At 41.5% G+C, this 23,071-nt stretch overlaps 1 protein-coding gene across 1 annotated transcript; it reads left to right on the top strand.

Moving 5' to 3' along the window:
- The first annotated feature begins 433 nt into the window (after positions 1-433).
- ppm1h (protein phosphatase, Mg2+/Mn2+ dependent, 1H) lies at positions 434-22,739 on the top strand. Its single transcript, NM_001140246.1, is given in 10 exon segments — positions 434-789; positions 10,969-11,086; positions 12,312-12,647; positions 12,950-13,062; positions 13,645-13,729; positions 14,444-14,562; positions 14,729-14,792; positions 18,869-18,976; positions 19,278-19,429; positions 21,087-22,739. Coding segments are annotated over 10 exon segments (1,512 nt in total). The 5' UTR covers positions 434-529; the 3' UTR covers positions 21,244-22,739.
- The last annotated feature ends 332 nt before the right edge of the window (positions 22,740-23,071 follow it).

The raw sequence follows: 23,071 nt of genomic DNA, 5'->3' as shown, positions 1-23,071 counted from the left end.
CCGTATCGCAAAATGTGTAGAATTGCAGGAAATTAACTGTAAAAAATGGCACATTTTTCTCTACGCCCCATGGTAAAATGAGTCGAATTGCATGAATGTAGTTATTCAATTGCTAAATCTTCTCTACGCCCCATGGCAAAATGTGTAGAATTGCAGGAAATTAACTTTTAAACTTCGCTTAGGGCCCCCAACCCCATCAAAGTTGCCCATCCCTGATAGAGATTATCAATTTGTTTTGATAAATGGACAGTCTAGCGCGCAATTTGGAGTGTGTCCCCCCCACAGACAGCAGCGTTCACTAAACCCCTGCCTTCTGAGGGACTCCTTGGTTATTATATGCACTGAGTGTGCAAGTGGTAGGCTATATTTACAGTGAGGAAAACAGTGTCTGTCAAACGTCACATGAGGCCGGAAACGATCGCTTCCTGAAATGCTGTTTATAATCATAGGATCATTTTGTTCTTTGCTACGTTAGTATTGGGTTATTAATTAATTTCTGTTGTCGGGTTAGGTTATTATTCCCACCGCAATGATAAGTAAAGTAAAAAATGCGATGTCCACGCTGGTGGGAGGAATGATACCCCACGGTCATCACCAGCACCACGGATCCGGGAACGTTCATCACCAGAACTGTCACCAGGACGGCCTGCCTCCACGGTTCCCATACGGTCGACCCGAGTTTCTGGACCTTACATCGGAGCTTCTTCAATACTCGACAGAACATGCATCTCGACCTGTGCTGACGTTGAAGAGGGACAGCAGGCTTCCCTGGCGGACAGGATACGCAGAGTGAGTGGTTTCTCGACTGGTCATTCATATGCACTGTTGACAATAAAACCGTTTTAGTGTTGCAGTAGAGCACGCAGTTAACGGTGTGTGGCGAATACGGACACGGTGTTGCTATTGCAAATTCACCAAATAGCACACAGCCTTCTGCTGCTGCTGAAACTGATGCTGTAGCAGCCACTGTCTGGTTACTATGAAACAGTGTAACAAACAATGAACTGCTACAGTTGTTGCAGTTCAATATTTTTTGGGATCTTGTATTTAATATGATCTCGCAAAATGTAGGATAAACAAAAACGTTGAAACGCTACAGACTCACAGTATGTTATATCCAGTAGTAGTCAATGATAATTTGTCCACGTCACTAATGATCTATTATAAGCATTTTCTTTCTTAATTGGACATCAAATAATAGAAATCATGTGACTTAAAGCTATTGCTAGAAATGTGTGTCGTATAGGATATGGATGGACTGTGTACTACTAAAATACGTTTGGTATCTTTCATAAAGATTCAATAAGTCGCATAGTTCAGGGGGTTTTTGTTTTTGTGTTTTTGTTTTAGTTTGCTATGACTTTGTCAGTACATGGCCAGACCAATCAAGTCTTGGGCCTTGGAAAGGGCCCTTGGCATCGAGAGAAAATGTTACTGTTTTCATCAAATTTCCTGCAATTCGGCACATTACAAGAGTATAAGAAATAGGGAGTTGAAAAATGTAGAATTGGTGGATTACTGTGGATACCTGTAAACCTCCCAGGCCCATGTTGCCCAGGGTGAAGAATATAAATTGTAGATGAATAATGTTACATTGTATTGTATTACACCCTCTAAATGTTTTTTATCCACAGATCCTTTGGCCAAAATGTGTTTCATCTTTTGTAGGGCTGGGAGATATGGCCAAAATATCATATCACAATATTTTTCACATTTGTGATGGTATTTGACAGTATTTTATGTTTTTGAATAATAGAAGTTCTAAATAGTTTTTATAAGTAGTTCATGACCCCAGGGTGGCAACAGTTCAATTATAAGTGATTTTAGCCATTCTGATTGTTTTATACTGTTCAATCCAACTTCAACCCAAATCAATTTTCAGCATTTTCATCAATGTCTGCATTTCCTGCACTTGTTATAATTTCCACACTGTGCCACATGGGGCTGTATGATATGGGTCGAAAAAGCTAGGCCTAATTCATTGTTGAACTGTTAGAATCATGGAAATAGAATGATTATTCTAATTCTATAGTTGGAATATAGTGGGCAGCACTTTAAATACATTGTTGTTTGATGAAAAATGCCAGGGAGGAATTATTGTGACAGGGTATGAACCGTGTCGGTCAGTGTTTCCCAGGGGACCCTAAGTAGATGTTACATGACAGGTTTTCTCTTCATATAGCTAACTTGTTGTTGCATTGTCAAGAACCAGTAAGTAAGCATTTTGTTGGATGGTGTAAACCCAGGGCTCTAAAGTGCTACCAATTTGGTGGCACATGCGACTTAAAATGTTGCTGTGCGACCAGTACTTTTATTTTGGGAGCATCCAAAAAATGATCCAATAAAAAACGAAATGTGTAACAACAACACTCTTCTCTTCACTGCTCAAACAAGACAGGCTGATACCTTGTTTACCAATCATAACCAATCATACTGCTACAAATGTTCTGTTTTGTATATTACATTTGTTTGTCCAAAATGAATCACCTATGTAAATATGTTTGCAGTTGAACTTTTGAATACAATTATTAAAAGTTATTTTAATTAATTTGTATTGCCCACTCTCTAGTGATGTATTCTACATCATCAAGGTAACAACTGATGACAATTAAGAATGATAGGAGAGTCATTTGTAGTAAAAAATTAATAAATGCAATCTGGTGCTCCAAGATTTTGTCTGGTGCTCCTTACATTTTAAAATTAGGAGCACCAGTGCTACCAATGAAATAAGTTCATTTAAAGGTGTGTATACCATGTGTGTCCCATACATATAACTAATAAAACATGAAAACTAGCTAGCGCTAGCTAACATATTCATGCTTCCACTATAGACCTTTATAATTCATAAAGGTAATGTTAACTGACTGATATTATCTCATACAAACAAAACATACCGCATAAACTCTAAGCCTGTATTAACCTCAGACCTTATTTCCAGCATTTATCCCCATTAATTTCCCCCCATAGGAATGGCTGAACAAACCAAAGGTAACTTATTTCCAGTTTTTAGGATTACAAGCTGGCGAGCTCTATTCCTCTCTGATTTAAAAGATACCGTTGCACAAACAACATGCTGATCTAGACCTATACCAGCACTGACAATAGGCTGTATTAGCTAGCTACGTTTGCCCAGACTCTTTGTACATTTAGCTAGCTTGTTAGCCAGCTAACTAGCAATTAGCATTTATCGGCCAACAGTTTATTTTAGTCACAACTTACTAAGAAAATACAAACTAGCTGTTTGCAGACAGTTAGATACACAAACTAATAGTGTAATTATAGAACACTTGTGGATTTATATTAAGATGCAAAGTGGAAATCTGCATCGTCGTCCCCAACATTTTGTTCTGAGGTCTTGGCTGATTTCTTTTGATTTTCCAATGGATGTATTATTTCATCAAACTGCAACAGCTAAATTAGTGGCATTAAAAGTGTGAATTTAGTTTGGTACAGCCATTTTAGAATGGAGAAGAATTTAGCTGCTCCCTCTGTACGGATGATCATTACTAAGTCCATTGATATCCTCCATGCTGTTTTTTAAAGTGCAGTCCAAATCACTCTAGTCAGGACAGGGTGGAAACAATGAGCACACAGTGAAGATGGACTCTGGACGCTCCAGCTGGTCAAACTTATCTATGCAAGTTCAGATGTGGTCATTTTGATATCAGAATTTGCAGACAGTCACAACTCTTTTCTGTCCTCTACATTAATGACCTCGTCTTCACTACGGTCAGGACAGCAGACTAAAGAACGGTCTCTTCAGACTGAAAGCACTCTGGCCTCCAGCAACTTTAGACTCCAGAGAGTCCCTCAGCTTCCATCTCCTCCGGCTCTTGGCACTTACTATATCTTTGTCTTATCTAGATCCCTTATGGAATGGCGTTTACTATATCTTTGTCTTATCTAGATCCCTTATGGAATGGCGTTTACTATATCTTTGTCTTATCTAGATCCCTTATGGAATGGCACTTACTATATCTTTGTCTTACCTAGATCCCTTATGGAATGGCACTTACTATAGCTTTGTCTTACCTAGATGCCTTATGGAATGGCACTTACTATAGCTTTGTCTTACCTAGATCCCTTATGGAATGGCGTTTACTATATCTTTGTCTTATCTAGATCCCTTATGGAATGGCGTTTACTATATCTTTGTCTTATCTAGATCCCTTATGGAATGGCACTTACTATATCTTTGTCTTACCTAGATCCCTTATGGAATGGCACTTACTATAGCTTTGTCTTACCTAGATGCCTTATGGAATGGCACTTACTATAGCTTTGTCTTACCTAGATCCCTTATGGAATGGCACTTACTATAGCTTTGTCTTACCTAGATCCCTTATGGAATGGCACTTACTATAGCTTTGTCTTACCTAGATCCCTTATGGAATGGCACTTACTATAGCTTTGTCTTACCTAGATCCCTTATGGAATGGCACTTACTATAGCTTTGTCTTACCTAGATGCCTTATGGAATGGCACTTACTATAGCTTTGTCTTACCTAGATCCCTTATGGAATGGCACTTACTATAGCTTTGTCTTACCTAGATCCCTTATGGAATGGCACTTACTATAGCTTTGTCTTACCTAGATGCCTTATGGAATGGCACTTAACCATGTCGCACACATTACTGTGGTTTCTGCCTTTGGATTTGATTCATGTTATACAATTGTTCATGGCCCCTCATTTGAATGCACTTATTGTAAGTTGCTCTGGATAAGAGCGTTTGCTAAATGATAATGTCAATGTAATCTCCTCGTGGCATCAATTGACAGATCCTTCACTGATTCACTGAGTGAGGCTGAGATAAATGTTAAGCAGCACGACTGTGGCCAGTGTGCTGATGTTCATCATTGCAGTACAGTTGATTATATTGTTAAATTGTGACACCTATGGCAAACCAGACAGCTACCAATGCTTTTCCAGCCTTGGAACTGTTTGGAGCCATTATACTGCATACTATGTCAATATTTTCACATTGGGTGCATACCCAGAGTGCATTCACACACAACACTTCCTCAAAGCAGTTGCCTCACAGTATAAACAATTAGCAAACAACAGATCTGTCATCTGTCTGTGAAAGCTTTTAGGTGGGAACAGAGAGTCACAGTAAGGCTTACTGTACAGGAATTCAAAGGACGGCTCTAACTTTTTTCAAAGTTGGCATGCTGGAGCTCAGAAGCCTTTTGAATTACTCATACAGTAGCAATCCATCTCAGTGAGCCTGGCATCAATTATCTGTAACCCGGAACTACCTTCCATTGCTTTCCACTTTAAAAGCCTTCAGTCAAATTATATTAGAAGCACAATTTACAAATCGCCCGAAAAGGCTGTGAACACTGCCAAAAACAAAAAGGCTGTGAACGCTGCCTAAAACAAAAAGGCTGTGAACACTGCCAAAAACAAAAAGGCTGTGAACGCTGCCTAAAACAAAAAGGCTGTGAACACTGCCTAAACCAAATAGGCTGTGAACACTGCCTAAAACAAAAAGGCTGTGAACGCTGCCTAAAACAAAAAGGCTGTGAACACTGCCAAAAACAAAAAGGCTGTGAACACTGCCTAAACCAAATAGGCTGTGAACACTGCCTAAACAAGACCTCAGAGTATAAATGTTTGTGTGTTTACTTTCAGTTGTTTCTACCTGTAAACTACTTTTGAAAGTTCAATCGTTATATATACTGAACAAAAATATAAACGCAACATGTAAAATGTTGGTCCCATGTTTTATTAGCTGAAATAAATAATCCCAGAAATGTTCCATACGCACAAAGCTTATTTCTCTCAAATTTTGTGCATGGATTTCTTTACGTCCCTGTTTGTGAGCATTTCAACTTTTCCAATATAATCCATTAGTGTGGCATATCAAGATGCTAATTAAATATCATGATCATTACACAGGTTCACCTTGTGCTAGGGACCATAAAAGGCCACTTTAAAAATGTGCAGTTTTGTCACACAACACAATGCCACAGATGTCTCAAGTTTTGAGGGAGTGTGCAATTAGCATGCTGACTGCAGGAATGTCCACCAGAGCTGTTGCCAGAGAACGTAATGTTAATTTCTCTACCATAAGCTGCCTCCAATGTCGTTTTAGAGAATTTGACAGTGCATCCAACTGGCTTCACAACCGCAGAAACCGTGTAACCACGCCAGCCCAGGACCTCCACATCCGGCTATGCACTCCCAGGCCCACCTATGACTGCACCCCTGCTCAGTCATGTAAAATCCATAGATTAGGGCCTAATGAATTTATTTAAATTGACTGATTTCCTTGTATGAACTGTAACTCATGTTTTTGTTCAGGATATAATTGTATAACCTTGTAAGTACAAGGTTTCGACTATACTATTAGCATATTTCCCCTCAATATATTTTGTACCACCCTCCTTATCTCACTCTGAATGTAATAGAGCGAACAGTTTACCACCTCCAAATGTTATATCAGATCAACTATCACGTGTTCATAAGATAATATATTAACTTGAATAAACGGTTTTACTACTATATTTTCTTCTCAGAAGTTGAATAGTTTCAGAAGTTTGTAGGCCATTGTCATGCAGGTCCTCCTACACTACAACGACTCACTGCATGCTTGAGAAACTGTGACAGGAAACCACAGTCACCTCAGGCAGGAAGAGATCATCTTGAGTTCTGCTGATAAACTTGTATGGCTTTCTTAGAAAACTGATTATGAATGAAGTTAGAATCAGAGTTATTTTGACCACCAAGTTCACTTTGTTAAAGAAATGTGACTCTTTCTCATTTTTGTCATGAGATGAAATCAAACATGAGGCAGTGCAATGGTTAATAACCTCTCCCTCAATGTAACAAAATGAAGGAGCTGATCGTGAACTTCAGGAAGTAGCAGAGAGAGCATTCTCTCATCCACATCAACAGGGCCACAGTGGAGCGGGTGAAAAGATTTAAGTTCCTCAGCGTGCACATCACTGACGACCTGAAATGGTCCATTCACACAGATAGTGTGGTGAAGAAGGCGCAACAGCGCCTCTTCAATCTCAGGAGGCTGAAGAAATTTGGCTTGGCCCCTAGCCACCCGAGCCATGACCTGTTCACCCCACTACCATCTAGAAGGAGGAGACAGTACAGGTTTATCAAAGCTGGGACCGAGAGACTGAAAAACAGCTTCTTTCTCCAGGCCATCTGACTGTTAAATAGTTACCACTAGCTGGTTTCTGCCCAGTACCCAGCCCTTAACTTCAGTCACTGTTAGTAGCTGGCTACCACCCGTACTCAATCCTGCTGCACCTTAGAGACTGTTGCCCTATATACATAGTCATTGAACACTGGCCACTTTAATGATGTTTATATATACTGTTTTACCCACTTCATATGTATATACTGTATTCTAGTCAAGGATCATCCAATATAACTACTGCTGTACACACCTTTTCTATTCATATACTGTCCATACTGTCTAAACACACCATCATACACATATATATTTATATTCCGGTTTCGTGTGTATTGTTTTGTATTGTTAGGTATTACTGCACTGTTGGAGCTCGAAACACAAGCATTTTTCCGCAGCTGCTTCTAACATCTGCAAATATGTGTACGCAACCAATAACATTTGATTTGATTTGGTTTATTGAATTGTAATCATCATCACTGTGGTTTGTGATGTATGCTAAATTCTCTTGAGAGGATGAATTATACAACAAATAGAGCACAAAATGTAGATGTTTTCTACAGTATGTCATAATTTCTTAGAAAAAAAGAAGGAACGATTTTCACCAGCAACAAAATAACTTACCCAACTGATGAGGAACTCAGTGGAACTGGAGGCTTCCTCTTTTGAAATTCTCCTACATGAGTTAGCAAGATTTAAAAAAAAACAGATGTTCTTCTGTTTAACGCAGACAAAGTATTTCAGTCACATGTTTACAATGACTGAAACTGTGCCTTGATGAGAAAATATGTCACAAATTGAGTAGAACATGATCTTCATTGTTTTGATCTCGTACATCATGAAGACCAGGGAATGACTGGCTTGCACTTTAATGGACTCACTGAAATTAATGTCTATTTACTCGTAGGCATAAAGTACATTCCTTGGTTGCCAAAGTAGTTATAATGAAATAGACATTGCATATGTGACACATACAAAATAAATCCCATGAATTGTGAATGTAAAATGTTTGTGAACATTTTGAAAAAGCTGCAAGCTCGGACAAAGGAATTGACTTTAGCATCCAGCAGGCTAAAAAAAACAGGCCTCTCTAACCCATTGTATGATATTGACAAACCAGTTGCAGATGTGTTGTAAACAATTATTTATATAATGCACTAGATGACTGATAGGGGGTGCTGTGTTGAAGCCACCGTGAATATATCTTGGCACTCCTCCAAGATTGTAAAAAATACAGAAATGCATTTATTAATGTCTACAATACATTCGTTTTTGGCCACATTTACTCTATTACAGCCACTTCAGTGCATACTTTATATTATGTGAGCTAAACATAAACATTTTTAAAAAATTTACAAATATTAAATCATCCTTAAAGTATAATTGTTTGAGATCTTTTAAGATTACTGTCCCCACTACAACAAAAAAATACTTAAACATTTGAAACATTTAATTGAAATACTGTAGAATTTCATTCATTCCTATGGAGGACTGCTCCTGAGTGGCGCGGCGGTCTAAGGCACTGCATCGCTGGTTCCCTGGTTTGAATCCAGGCTGTATCACATCTGGCTGTGATTGGGAGTCACATAGGGCGGTGCACAATTGGCCCAGGTTTGTCTGGGTTTGGCCGGGGTAGGCCATCATTGTAAATAAGAATTTGTTCTTAACTGACTTGCCTAGTTAAATAAAAGTGTCAATATGTCTGACTGGTGACTTCAAAGCCCAATACATAGCATCATCAATCCAGGGTTTATATACATCATTGGTTATGAAACAACATGAACTGGCCTCAAAGTTGACATCAAAGTTGACATGACCACGATGACTTGTAATTCATGTCCCTGTCATCAGGACTAATGCTCCCCTGGCCACTGCTCTACGGTGCCAGCTTACTGATTACAAACTGGATGGCTTTTTATAATCATGATTTGGGCAGCCATTGCTGTTTCTACCTCATATTAGAACACTGATATCAGAACATCAAACCAAATAGGGATAATTTCCCTCTACCTGTTGAAATAGCATTTATTTTTCCAAATTTGACATAGCCCTTTTGCCACCTTTATATAGCAAGACATTTGCTTAAAAGTGTACTATGCAAAAATTAATATGCCATTTCCTGATTGCTAAAATTCTAATCATTTCCTTAATTTCAGTTTATGTGACAAAACAAGCAAGTATATTTTCCATAACCAAAAATATTGGAGTTTCAGCTGTTGGAACCTAGTGTACAAAACCGAAAGTAAAAGACGCAAAAACAAAACTTAAGAACGGGAAGCATGGAAATAGCCCACATAGAACAGATTTACCGCTTCTTAGACTTGCTTTTAATGAGAATGGCAGATCTATAACACACATTTTTATGTGAATTTGGTCAGGTCGCCCAAAAAGTTACATATTTCAGCTTTAAGAATGATTTCTGAAGAATATGTATAGGCTTAACTAAGCCTTTAAAGTTATAACTTGTTTAGTGCAAGACCATTGTGAAAAGATGAAAGTCAGTATCTTGACTCTGCCCACCATCATCATCATGATCATCATGATCCTAGACAGGTGGCTAATGTACATGATGGACCAGCTTGTAAACCTGTTGGTTAGATACCCCCCATCCTCTCAGGTGATGAAGTATCTCTCTTCTTTATGACTGGGGTAAGGGCACAGCTGTAGAAAACAGACTCTCTCTTTCTCCACACTACTCCTAGTACATCATTAATAATAATCATTTGGTGGGTGCTTATATTTGTCCTATTTCACACATGTACAAATGTGTATTGGAAATGTGTTTTTTTGTGTAATCTAACTCTCCCTGAGACACCCTTGGAGAGTGGAGTCACGGCCAGGATCTGCCATTATCAATGGCGACCATCGACAGAGTTTTCACCTTGTCGGCTCGGGGATTTGAACTAGCGACCTTTCAGTTACTGGCCCAATGGTCTATCCCCTAGGCCACCTCTGTAATAGTTAGGGACACTTTAAGGATTATGCTCCAATTTGTGCAATACATTTTTACTATACGATCCAGCTAATAGCCATTGTTATAAATACCGCTAATTGAATCTGAAAAGGCTATAAAAGTGGCTTGACCCTGTTGGATCCTCGCACCGAAGTGGCAGAGAATCATTGTTTCTCAGCTTTAATGGTACAACAGGGGTGAAACCTGTTGGCAGCCCCTCTTCCGAATCACAAAGCCCTAAGGATAATGGCGTTGTAATGTAATGCATGACTTCATTCCATTTCAGTGTCCTGAAAAGAGTAAACATTGCAGTGATCTGAGGTGAAGGGAGAGAGCTGGAAACTGTCCTCTGTGGCAAAATATTCTTAAAGGGGCTATACTGTATCTAATACATGTGAATCAATAGTATGATATTAACTATGGTAATAGTATACAAGTATGAGAAAAAAAAAACACTCCACCTCTGCTCAGAGTACTGCAGTGTCTACTCCCACATACTGCAAACACAGTCACATGCCCACTGAGCCCCAGTCCGCTGAGATGGTCAGAATATGAAGTCATGCTGCACAAAGCCATTATCGTTAAGCAGCATAGGCCAGTAATGAAAACACTTAATCCCAGTCCTACAGCACTATCTGTTCCACTTTATGTTTTTACATAGATCATAACATTACTATCTCACCATGACAAAATGAAACAATGTCTGCCACACTGATAGGCTCTCATTAGTGATTTATCTGAGATGCACCTTGGTTGGGGGATTTGTCTGTCCAGCACCTGAACCAAGGAGATGTGTATATATTTTCTCATGGATTTATGATATCCCCATACCTTCTTTACCACCATCCCTCCCTCCCCAGGACCATCAATGCTGGGAAGAGCATACTGAATGAGGACCAAGCGTCCTGTGAGCTGCTCTACGTGAATAAGCTGAGCGACAAAAAACAGCGCAACTCCACACTGCTGGATGACAATGGGGTGAGACTACCTGAAATCATAGAATGTTGAGCATTAGTTCTAGTAATTATGATTATATTTGTAGACGGCCCATAGACTAGGCCTACAGTACTACAATAGGAGAGAAGGCAAAGCATGCACACATCCTGGTCCAATGTCTGTATTCTATGTACTACTGCCTCTATAGTGAAGGTTGGACCCTTGGTGACATGCTACAGCAAGGTTCACCCAGGTCTCTCTCTAATACAGCCATGTCTGTTTAAATGTCTCCAGTCCAAACTTCGAAGAACCAGACGTCATTGGGTGGCTGGGGATTTGTTTTTTTTTCCTGGCAAAGCAACGACAATCTCCTTAAGACTGCCCGTTGTACGCTGCTGTATTTAGAAACAGCTTTGTGTGGGTCCGTAGAGCAGCTAACCGCCTTTAGCACACAAAGCCAAAAACCCACTCACTAAGAGATGGCTCCATAATCTCTCAAATGTATTTACACAGCAGAGTCTATAGCAGTCGATACAGTGCTGTTCAAAGGGTTGTGTCATGTCGGGTCAATCGCTCCCGTCCTTCTGCTGGCCTCCCAACCCCCTCCCCTCCTCTATTCTCCATGTTCACCCTCTGTCCCTCCCGTTAATTAATTACATCATTGCTTCGTGTGCCCATCCTCCTCTAGTCCAGTAAGAGGTTAACAGAGTTCCATACTGCTGTCCATTCTGTGCACTGGGCTCTTAGATATGTCCTATCCGTCTGAACATACATTCACTACTACACTATACTTAACACTATTACTTCTTGGCATAGGTGCAAAAGAAGATGGTGAGAGGTAAGATTCACCGATTTGGTGGAAATCTAGTTAGTGGGATTTACCAGCATAAAGAAATCCTGTGGAAGGGAATAAAATCAAGTGGGATATTCACTGTCTTAATATTCACTCTCTTTAGGAGGTTTTTCTGTGGCACAGTAACTGCTGTCATTGTGCACGTATATACTATGATGTAGTGTCATGAAGTTAGAATTATTCCCATCCATTTTCTGACAGAAATTTCCACACTGGAAATCCTTTAGGCATTCACTGAGCTTGTAATTCTCATTGAGTTAAAATCTTGCAAGAGACTTGTTAGAGAGACCCATGTGGCCAGTGTTATTATTTCAGGCTATTTATCTCCTTTCTTACTGTCAGCCTATTTATATTGATATATCTAAATGCATGTTTGATATGATTTGATCTTGATTTGACTTAAACCTTTTCCAGGATGGCACAGGAATCCCTCTGCAGTATTGGGGCATGTTCGATGGCCACGCCGGCTCAGGGTGTGCCATCATGGCGTCCAAACTCCTCCATCGCCTTATCAGAGACAGACTGGAGGATATCGCCCACCTGCTGGAGAACACCTCTGCGGCGCTCCCTATCTGCCTGGCCAAGAATGGCAGCCCCTACCAGGTGTCGGTGAAGAAGGGGGCGAATGCCACCCAGGACCCAGAGGATCCTGACGCCATCTCTGATCCCTCCATCCGCTTCCACATGGAGAAGGCTGTCAGTCTGGAGAGTCTGATCATGGGTGTCATAGAAAACGCCTTCAAACAGATGGTAAGACACAGGCGTACGCTCACAGCATATCACCTTCTACTAGTCTCGCGAGACCATTCTTCCAAATCTCCTCTCAGCGAAGCCTGGGTATCTGAGGCTAGCATTTTACCACATTAGAGACGGGATACAGTAGCTATTGAGCAAAATGGGTTTCACAGAAAGCATTGATTATTTATCTTTTGGTAGTCGTTATCTCTCAAGTTAAGTATAACCTCTTTAATGCAATAAGTGCTACTGACTTCATTCTGCAAGCCATTGAATGAATGACCTTTTGTTTTCTGTTCCTTTTCTGTTGATTACAGGATGAACTGATAGAGAAAGAGAAGATGTCCTATACCATCTCTGGTGGTTGTTGTGCCTTGGCTGCCATTCATTTGATGGGGAAGCTCTACGTTGCCAATGCAGGAGACAGCAGGTAGGTCAAAACGTCAAACTGATCGCAGCAGGAATGATTAATGCCCTAATGGCTAATGACTGATGTATTACAGGCCTGCATGTTGTACACATTCAACTCAATATATTTGATTTCAGTCACTCAATGCAGAGTTGAATGACTGAAACAGAGGTTAAAGGTAGTGATAACATGATGCCCATAGCCATTGATTCAGAGGTTTCCTTTGGTCATGCTCATAATAATGGCACACAGCAGTTCTTTCGACCTCTGTTGGCCACTCTTTGTACTGCAACACCATTCATTGTGAACCGTAAGCTCCTGGTAGAACTTGCCCATAGGCACAGATCTAGGATCAGTATACTGTTTGTCAATCTTAGTCTAAACCGACCTTAGATCAGCATCTAGGGGCAATAATCATCCAGTAACATCCCTGGACTTCATGCTGTGTCATCCCTCTTTACACCACATTATCTGTCTGAGGGTCCTCCTAATATGGGGTCACATTATGGTGTCTGTCTTTGTCATCATACAGTATGTTGTTGTCCCTCCCACAGAAATAGAATCACTATTCATTCTACTTTGGTTCTTCCTCTGTCTCTACAGAGCCATCATCATCCGTAACGGTGAGGTCATCCCCATGTCCAACGAGTTCACACCAGAGTCTGAGAGGCAGCGCCTGCAGCTTCTGGTGAGGACGGGGTTAATGCATGTATTTATTAATTACTTATTTAAAAGGGAGATTCACTCATAAATTAGAGTTTGTCAGATGTTTTCAGACTTTAGAGTTCTGAAAACATCTGAGTAACTTTGATTTTAAAGTGGAATGTCCCTTTAACCAGGTGAGTCCCATCACCACGGGATATGAACCGCTTTTCCAACGGTGCCCTGGACAAAAAGGAAGATGCAGGGGAGAGGGAGGGTGATGTTATTTAATGTCTGATTCAGACTACATTTTTATTAATTTACTGTCTGCTTGGTGGGTGGCTGGCTGTGTGGGAGAGTGGTGGAACCCTCAAGGAGAGAGATGAATGATACTGTGTGTTGATTGTGCATCACAGCTATATAATGTTCCCCTCTCACTTTTCTTACTGCCATGACACTTCCTTGATGATATGTTTATCAGGGTTGGGGACGATCCCATTTCAATTCCAGACAATTCAGGAAGTAAACTGAAATTCCAATTCTCTTCATTGCTTTCCAATGCGGAAAATGTGGAATTGGAATTTGGTTTACTTTCTGAATTGACTGGAATTTACCCCAACTCTGATGATTATTGCTCTATTCACATCTTAAAAATATATTAAATGAATGATCCATTTTGTCACAAGACAAGTCAATTTGACATGAAAGTTTGTCATGTAAAGTTTTGTCACTGTTTTCTCTGCTCTGTGTGTCCCTGCAGGGCTTCCTGAGACCGGAGCTGCTTGGGAACGAGTTCACGCCCATGGAGTTCCCTCGCAGGATCCAGTACAGGGAGCTGGGCAGGAAGATGCTCTTCAGGGACCACACAATGAATGGCTGGTAAATGACAGCTGTTGTCGAACATGTGTGTTACTTTTCAGGCCATTGTATTTTTTATGATTAGGGCCAGGAGTTTTTACAGACCACATAACCTGACCAGGAAAATAATATACTTCTTGAAAGAATAGAATCACTAATCCCTAACCCTTAATCCTATTTGTTGCAGGGCTTACAAAACCATCGTAGAAGACGACCTCAAGTTCCCACTCATATATGGAGAGGGCAAAAAGGTGAAACACTTGGTCATGTTTATGGACTGGGTACTGGTGGACATAACAGAACAGCACAGTAGATGTATGGTGCTGTAAGGTCTACCATGGGTAGGGGACAGTAGATATATGGTGCTGTAAGGTCTACCATGGGTAGGGGACAGTAGATATATGGTGCTGTAAGGTCTACCATGGGTAGGGGACAGTAGATATATGATGCTGTAAGGTCTACCATGGGTAGTTTTACATTAGATATATGGTGCTGTAAGGTCTACCATGGGTAGGTTTACAGTAGATATATGGTGCTGTAAGGTCTACCATGGGTAGGGGACAGTAGATATATGGTGCTGTAAGGTCTACCATGGGTAGGGGACAGTAGATATATAGTGCTGTAAGGTCCACCATGGGTAGGGGACAGTAGATATATGGTGCTGTAAGGTCTACCATGGGTATGTTTTCATTAGATATATGGTGCTGTAAGGTCTACCATGGGTAGGGGGCAGTAGATATATGGTGCTGTAAGGTCTACCATGGGTAGGGGACAGTAGATATATGGTGCTGTAAGGTCTACCATGGGTAGGGGACAGTAGATATATGGTGCTGTAAGGTCTACCATGGGTAGGGGGCAGTAGATATATGGTGCTGTAAGGTCTACCATGGGTAGGGGACAGTAGATATATGGTGCTGTAAGGTCTACCATGGGTAGGGGACAGTAGATATATGGTGCTGTAAGGTCTACCATGGGTAGGGGAAGGTAGATATATGATGCTGTAAGGTCTACCATGGGTAGTTTTACATTAGATATATGGTGCTGTAAGGTCTACCATGGGTAGGTTTACAGTAGATATATGGTGCTGTAAGGTCTACCATGGGTAGGGGACAGTAGATATATGGTGCTGTAAGGTCTACCATGGGTAGGGGGCAGTAGATATATGGTGCTGTAAGGTCTACCATGGGTAGGGGAGAGTAGATATATGGTGCTGTAAGGTCTACCATGGGTAGGTTTACATTAGATATATGGTGCTGTAAGGTCTACCATGGGTAGGGTCAGTAGATATATGGTGCTGTAAGGTCTACCATGGGTAGGGGACAGTAGATATATGGTGCTGTAAGGTCTACCATTGGTAGGGGTCAGTAGATATATGGTGCTGTAAGGTCTACCATGGGTAGGGGACAGTAGATATATGGTGCTGTAAGGTCTACCATGGGTAGGGGACAGTAGATATATGGTGCTGTAAGGTCTACCATGGGTATGTTTTCATTAGATATGTGGTGCTGTAAGGTCTACCATGGGTAGGGGACAGTAGATATATGGTGCTGTAAGGTCTACCATGGGTAGGGAACAGTAGATATATGGTGCTGTAAGGTCCACCATGGGTAGGGGACAGTAGATATATGGTGCTGTAAGGTCTACCATGGGTAGGGGACAGTAGATATATGGTGCTGTAAGGTCTACCATGGGTAGGGGACAGTAGATATATGGTGCTGTAAGGTCTACCATGGGTAGGGTCAGTAGATATATGGTGCTGTAAGGTCTACCATGGGTAGGGGACAGTAGATATATGATGCTGTAAGGTCTACCATGGGTAGGTTTACAGTAGATAGATGGTGCTGTAAGGTCTACCATGGGTAGGGGACAGTAGATATATGGTGCTGTAAGGTCTACCATGGGTAGGGGACAGTAGATATATGGTGCTGTAAGGTCTACCATGGGTAGGGGTCAGTAGATATATGGTGCTGTAAGGTCTACCATGGGTAGGGGACAGTAGATATATGGTGCTGTAAGGTCTACCATGGGTAGGGAACAGTAGATATATGGTGCTGTAAGGTCCACCATGGGTAGGGGACAGTAGATATATGGTGCTGTAAGGTCTACCATGGGTAGGGGACAGTAGATATATGGTGCTGTAAGGTCTACCATGGGTAGGGGACAGTAGATATATGGTGCTGTAAGGTCTACCATGGGTAGGGTCAGTAGATATATGGTGCTGTAAGGTCTACCATGGGTAGGGGACAGTAGATATATGATGCTGTAAGGTCTACCATGGGTAGGTTTACAGTAGATAGATGGTGCTGTAAGGTCTACCATGGGTAGGGGACAGTAGATATATGGTGCTGTAAGGTCTACCATGGGTAGGGGACAGTAGATATATGGTGCTGTAAGGTCTACCATGGGTAGGGGACAGTAGATATATAGTGCTGTAAGGTCTACCATGGGTAGGGGACAGTAGATATATGGTGCTGTAAGGTCTGCCATGGGTAGGTTTATATTAGATATTTGGTGCTGTAAGGTCTACCATGGGTAGGGTCAGTAGATATATGGTGCTGTAAGGTCTAGCATGGGTAGGGGACAGTAGATATATGGTGCTGTAAGGTCTACCATGGGTAGGGGACAGTAGATATATGGTGCTGTAAGGTCTACCATGGGTATGTTTACATTAGATATATGGTGCTGTAAGGTCTACCATGGGTAGGGTCAGTAGATATATGGTGCTGTAAGGTCTACCATGGGTAGGGGACAGTAGATATATGATGCTGTAAGGCCTACCATGGGTAGGTTTACATTAGATATATGGTGCTGTAAGGTCTACCATGGGTAGGGGACAGTAGATATATGGTGCTGTAAGGTCTACCATGGGTAGGGGACAGTAGATATATGATGCTGTAAGGTCTACCATGGGTAGGGGACAGTAGATATATGGTGCTGTAAGGTCTACCATGGGTATGTTTTCATTAGATATGTGGTGCTGTAAGGTCTACCATGGGTAGGGGACAGTAGATATATGGTGCTGTAAGGTCTACCATGGGTAGGGGACAGTAGATATATGATGCTGTAAGGCCTACCATGGGTAGGTTTACATTAGATATATGGTGCTGTAAGGTCTACCATGGGTAGGGGACAGTAGATATATGGTGCTCTAAGGTCTACCATGGGTAGGGGACAGTAGATATATGATGCTGTAAGGTCTACCATGGGTAGGGGACAGTAGATATATGGTGCTGTAAGGTCTACCATGGGTATGTTTTCATTAGATATGTGGTGCTGTAAGGTCTACCATGGGTAGGGGACAGTAGATATATGGTGCTGTAAGGTCTACCATGGGTAGGGGACAGTAGATATATGATGCTGTAAGGTCTACCATGGGTAGGTTTACATTAGATATATGGTGCTGTATGGTCTACCATGGGTAGGGGACAGTAGATATATGGTGCTGTAAGGTCTACCATGGGTAGGGGACAGTAGATATATGGTGCTGTAAGGTCTACCATGGGTATGTTTTCATTAGATATGTGGTGCTGTAAGGTCTACCATGGGTAGGGGACAGTAGATATATGGTGCTGTAAGGTCTACCATGGGTAGGGGACAGTAGATATATGGTGCTGTAAGGTCTACCGTACTGTAGGTAGATCCACATTATTTTTCCTGACCAGGTAAAACCCTGACCAAGTCATGGGACATTGGATTGGCTATACAGTAAAGTATAGCTGGGTCTTCAAATCACATGTAGAGTTTCGGTTATCCTCCCGCCCTCGTCATGTTTCCCTGACAGGAATATTGCTTAGCTGCTTAGCTTAGTTGTCCTCCCCGAACTGTGAATCTGTCTCCGTTCGTTCGTATGTTCGTCACACACGATGTCTCAGACAGCACTGGTCCAATTTTGACTAAACTTGGGTGAATGATGCGTCTTACCATAAAGATCTGGCATTTACAAAATTACACAGATTGGCCCAAGGCAGGAGCTACAGTAATTAACTGAAATGTGGTAGTCACACATCTAATTTGGCCCGGGGGGACGACGACATGTTTACTGTTGCCTTGTTTACGCTGCAGGACAGTTCACCTGCAGGACAGACATAACAAGATATCATTTTTAGTTGTTCATTCCACTGTATGTGTGGGAGGATTTCATGGTTGTTACTGAACTCTCCCAGTCTTTAGCTGTGTGGTTAAAGATAAGTGCTCCTGAGTCACGAATCCTTCATAAGTGGATTTTTCTAAAATCTAAGCATATCCACAGGCACTAACCCACATTATTCACATTGTGTGTGTGTGTGTGTGTGTGTGTGTGTGTGTGTGTGTGTGTGTGTGTGTGTAGGCCCGTGTCATGGCCACCATTGGGGTAACACGTGGCCTAGGGGATCATGACCTGAAGGTGTACAACTCCAACATCTACATCAAGCCCTTTCTCTCCTGCTGCCCAGAGGTGAATGAGAGATGTTATGTTGTTTGTGTCTAGGACCATTTATCGCCCACTATCTGCAAGATCAAGACTTGTCTAGAAGCATCCTAGTGTGTTCCAAATCTTGGCTGACATCTAATGACATAAGTTTACTTTATTTTGGCTAATCAATCTATGTATTGTCCAGTATTTTATTGATTATCCTGAAAAGCAAAGATATCTGATCCAAATTCATTGATAGATGGGAGGCCTCTATGATTTATCATATTATTACAGCCGTGTTTAACACTCGATCTGCACTCCTTCCCTCCTGTATCTCCTCCAGGTGATAGTGTACGACATGTCTGAATACGAGCACGGCCCTGACGACGTGCTGGTGATGGGTACAGATGGGCTGTGGGACGTGACCACGGACAGGGAGGTAGCAGACACAGTTTCAGGCTTCCTGTCCTGCTGCGAGCCCACTGATCCTGTGAGGTACTGTACTGTAATCTCTAGTCTGTAATCTACACAATATTAGACCTCTGATTAATTCTTGAATTAATTAATAAGATGAGGTCTAAGGGTATTCCATAGTGACTGCGTTCGAGATAAGTCACGGGTCAAAGACTGTACCTGTTAGCAGCATGTGTCCCACGTTCGAAGCTACATCCATAATCGGTAGACGGTCCTGATTGAAGAATCGCTGTTTGCGTCGCCGAGCAGTGAACAATAAACCATTCAATCCAGTTTTTAGATGCCGCCCCCCTCCCCAAATCAAAATATAATATGAATGTCAACGTTTTTATTTCTCTTTGCCCGCACACCTGTCTGTGGTTCACACCTGTCTGTGGTTCACACCTGTCTGTGGTTCACACCTGTCTGTGGTTCACACCTGTCTGTGGTTCACACCTGTCTGTGGTTCACACCTGTCTGTTGTCAGCTAATGAGTCCCTATAAACGGACAGGTGCTACCCCAGACGGGTAGTAAAGGAAACACATAAAGCTAGAACAAAACATTGCTGCATTGCATTTGTAAGATAAATATTAATATCCTTGCAATGTACTTCACTTTTGAGAGGCATTGAACTATGCACTGATTCAGAGATGTCTGACGGACCACAGGGATGCCAGGCAAGAACAGAGCAATGAATGGCTCTGAATGAATGGCCAATTCAATGAAGAATATGCCACAGCTATAGGCCTAAAGAGGCCAGCTAAAACCTGAACATGAGTACTGAGTCATATCTGGACTAGGCCAACATAAGAATGGATTGGCCACATTCAGAAACTAACCAAACACAGAGACACATATAATAACATGCTTGGTAGGCAGAACTATGAGTGCCACAATAAATAGCTTGACATAAATATGGCAATGCCTTTTTTATGAACCATAATCTAATAAACTATTGCGGTAGTGTGAAACGATACCAGGACATGTGGTCATATAGGTAAGAGCCATACGTGAAGTTCAGAAGTATCATAACTATGTAAGCACAGTCAACATTGAATGAATAGTACTCACTACTCAAACTACAACTAGGCCATCTCTACTACTGGTGTTACCGAATGCCCATTTCCCTGCTTTTTTTCTAAACTCACCTGACGCCCAAGGCAGCGGTGCCAGGGAGACACACCTGAGGCAGAGAATGGCTGGTTGCCTTGTCATGGAAAGATGTGATTCATACTATTACAGTTGCTACCAATTAAAACAGTGTAGATATCACAGGGGGTTGGTGGCACCTTAATTGAGGAGGACTGGCTCGTGGTTTGGCTGGAGGGAAATAGGTGGAATGGTATCAAATACATCAAACACATGGTTTCCATTGGCTTCGTTCCAGACATTATTATGAGCCCTCCTCCTCTCAGCAGCCTCCACTGCTAAATATTGAATATTCAGGTAGCCTTGAAAAAAACTACTGAATATCGGTTAGTAAATCAGGAGTATTTAAATGATATCTCCACTAGAGGCCAGTATCTAGCCTGTACAAATGACTACGGTACTTTTGAAATGGCAATACCTTTTTGACAAACACCTTCACATAACACATATTTGGGATGCATTGCAAATTCAATTCATGAACATTAAAAAAATACTAATTTGAAATAAATTGCACTTTTCCATGTTTTGACCCCAACTCTTCTCATCCAGATACACGCTGGCTGCCCAGGACCTGTTGATGCGGTCGCGAGGGGTCCTGAAAGAGAGGGGCTGGCGGTTACCCAATGAGAGGCTGGGTTCAGGAGACGACATCACTTGTTATGTGATCCCCTTGGCGGGACCGGCAGGGCCCGAGACAGAGACATGACAGGCCCTGTCCCACCACCCCGCCAGGAGAGGACTAGTTCCCTAGGACCGACCAGTGTCACTCCGTCCCCCCTACCCTAGCCTGGGGGAGGGGGAAAGAAAACACCTCTCTTGTAGGGAAGCCTCAGGTTGGAGAGCCGGCCACTAACACGTGTTGACCGGCCCATTCCCTTGGCTCCTACAACAACACACTCACCCACCGGGTTCTCCTTATTGTTTATATTTGGTACTCCTGTAACCAGTGTTCAATAACATTACCCGACCAACCGACTGACACATGTCCATTTCTGAAACCTGCTCTTTATGATCGCTATTTAACCAGACATCTGCCCCTGTAGTTTCACATTTGAATCTCTCTAATTGAATGGCTGATCATTTCACCGGGGTTGGTTTGGCCATCATCTTATAGCAGTGCTTGGTACGCCTTTCTGAGTAAAATCTGCCTATTAGCTTATGACCCCCACATGTGATTTATGTCATGCTAAATTGGTAAAATAATCTAATTTATGGTTTGGGTAGAGCACAGTATGACAGGTGAAGGTAGATGGCCATGCATATTGTTTAACGCAGATTGCGTGACTAGCCTCAAGTAGGAGTGACGCCACTTCTCAGAAGGCAGTGGAGCACTGTGAGAAAATATCTATATAAGCCCCATGTCAAAGGTCGGGAGATGCGTCTGAAACACGGACAGGGATGAGGAAGACACAGAGAATGAAGAGGGAAAAGTCTGTGACCTGTCCCGTGCCAATGTTTCAATGTCCAATGTCAAAGCAGCAGTGAATGATGATTAAGATGTGAAACCTGAAGCACTTTAAGACAGTCTGTCTGTTTAGTGGTTATAAATTCAATGGCCTTTCTTAAATTATGTATGTTTAGAGATATCTTTTAGATTTTTATTGTTGTCACCAAGAAAGTAGATTGTATTTTTTTGTGTCAGAAATGACTAAGCTGGACTGAGATGTTCATGACATTAGTCTGTTGTAATGTAATTCGATCCAACTCAAATATCAAAGGGTCTTTTGGCATATAGGCGCAATGTCGTTTTGAATTTGAATGAAACAAAGCTTTCTTTCCTCTCAAAGTGATCCTATGCATCAGTTTGAGTATTTTCTCCCAGATTTAAAAAAGATACACACTTTTATGCTGCAATTAAATAGTGCACTGGATGTGTTATCTTCTACTTTATTTTCTGGATTGACAACCTGTAGTAGAGTATCTGTCAGTATGTGATCAATTTCACTTGACTGCCTTACTAACACTCGAGGGACACTGTGCCAGGGCCTGTATGTTAATGTTAACTCATTCATATCAAATACTTCATTTCAGTCATGTTAAAAGTTGCTAAGACAAATGTATGCCCTCAAATGTCTTACATCTCTCTGTAGCCACTAGGTACGTTATCCAGAGCTTTTGAGAACTTTGGTTAAAAACGGTATCATACATTGCTTTATTTATAATAAAAAGAGGTAGAGAATAAAGTATATTTTAATACCAAAATAAGAAGTACGCTATGTTCCTTGCTCATTTCCCCATATCCTTTGAACATACTCCCAGTAATTCTGAACCGTATGTTGAACTAATCATTTGGTAAATTATGGAATTATGCCTAATGCAGTTAGATAATGTCCATTAAGTCCAGGAATAAACCCTGTTAATCTTTCAGAAATGTGTGCAATCCATTACAATTATACAGAGATCTCTGGCCTCTACATCTGGAAAGGGAAGGTAGAGGAAAACCATTTTGACTTATTAAATAAATTACTAGGTGATACCAGTGTTTAGTTTATGTTCATTTTGATGGGTTGTTAATTATAATCATTTCTTAGATG

This window comes from Salmo salar, chromosome 12, assembly GCF_965601325.2.
Source record: "Salmo salar chromosome 12, fSalSal1, whole genome shotgun sequence".
Lineage (NCBI taxonomy): Eukaryota > Metazoa > Chordata > Actinopteri > Salmoniformes > Salmonidae > Salmo > Salmo salar.
Note: the sequence above shows the minus strand (reverse complement) of the source record. Positions and strands in the feature narration are given on the sequence as shown.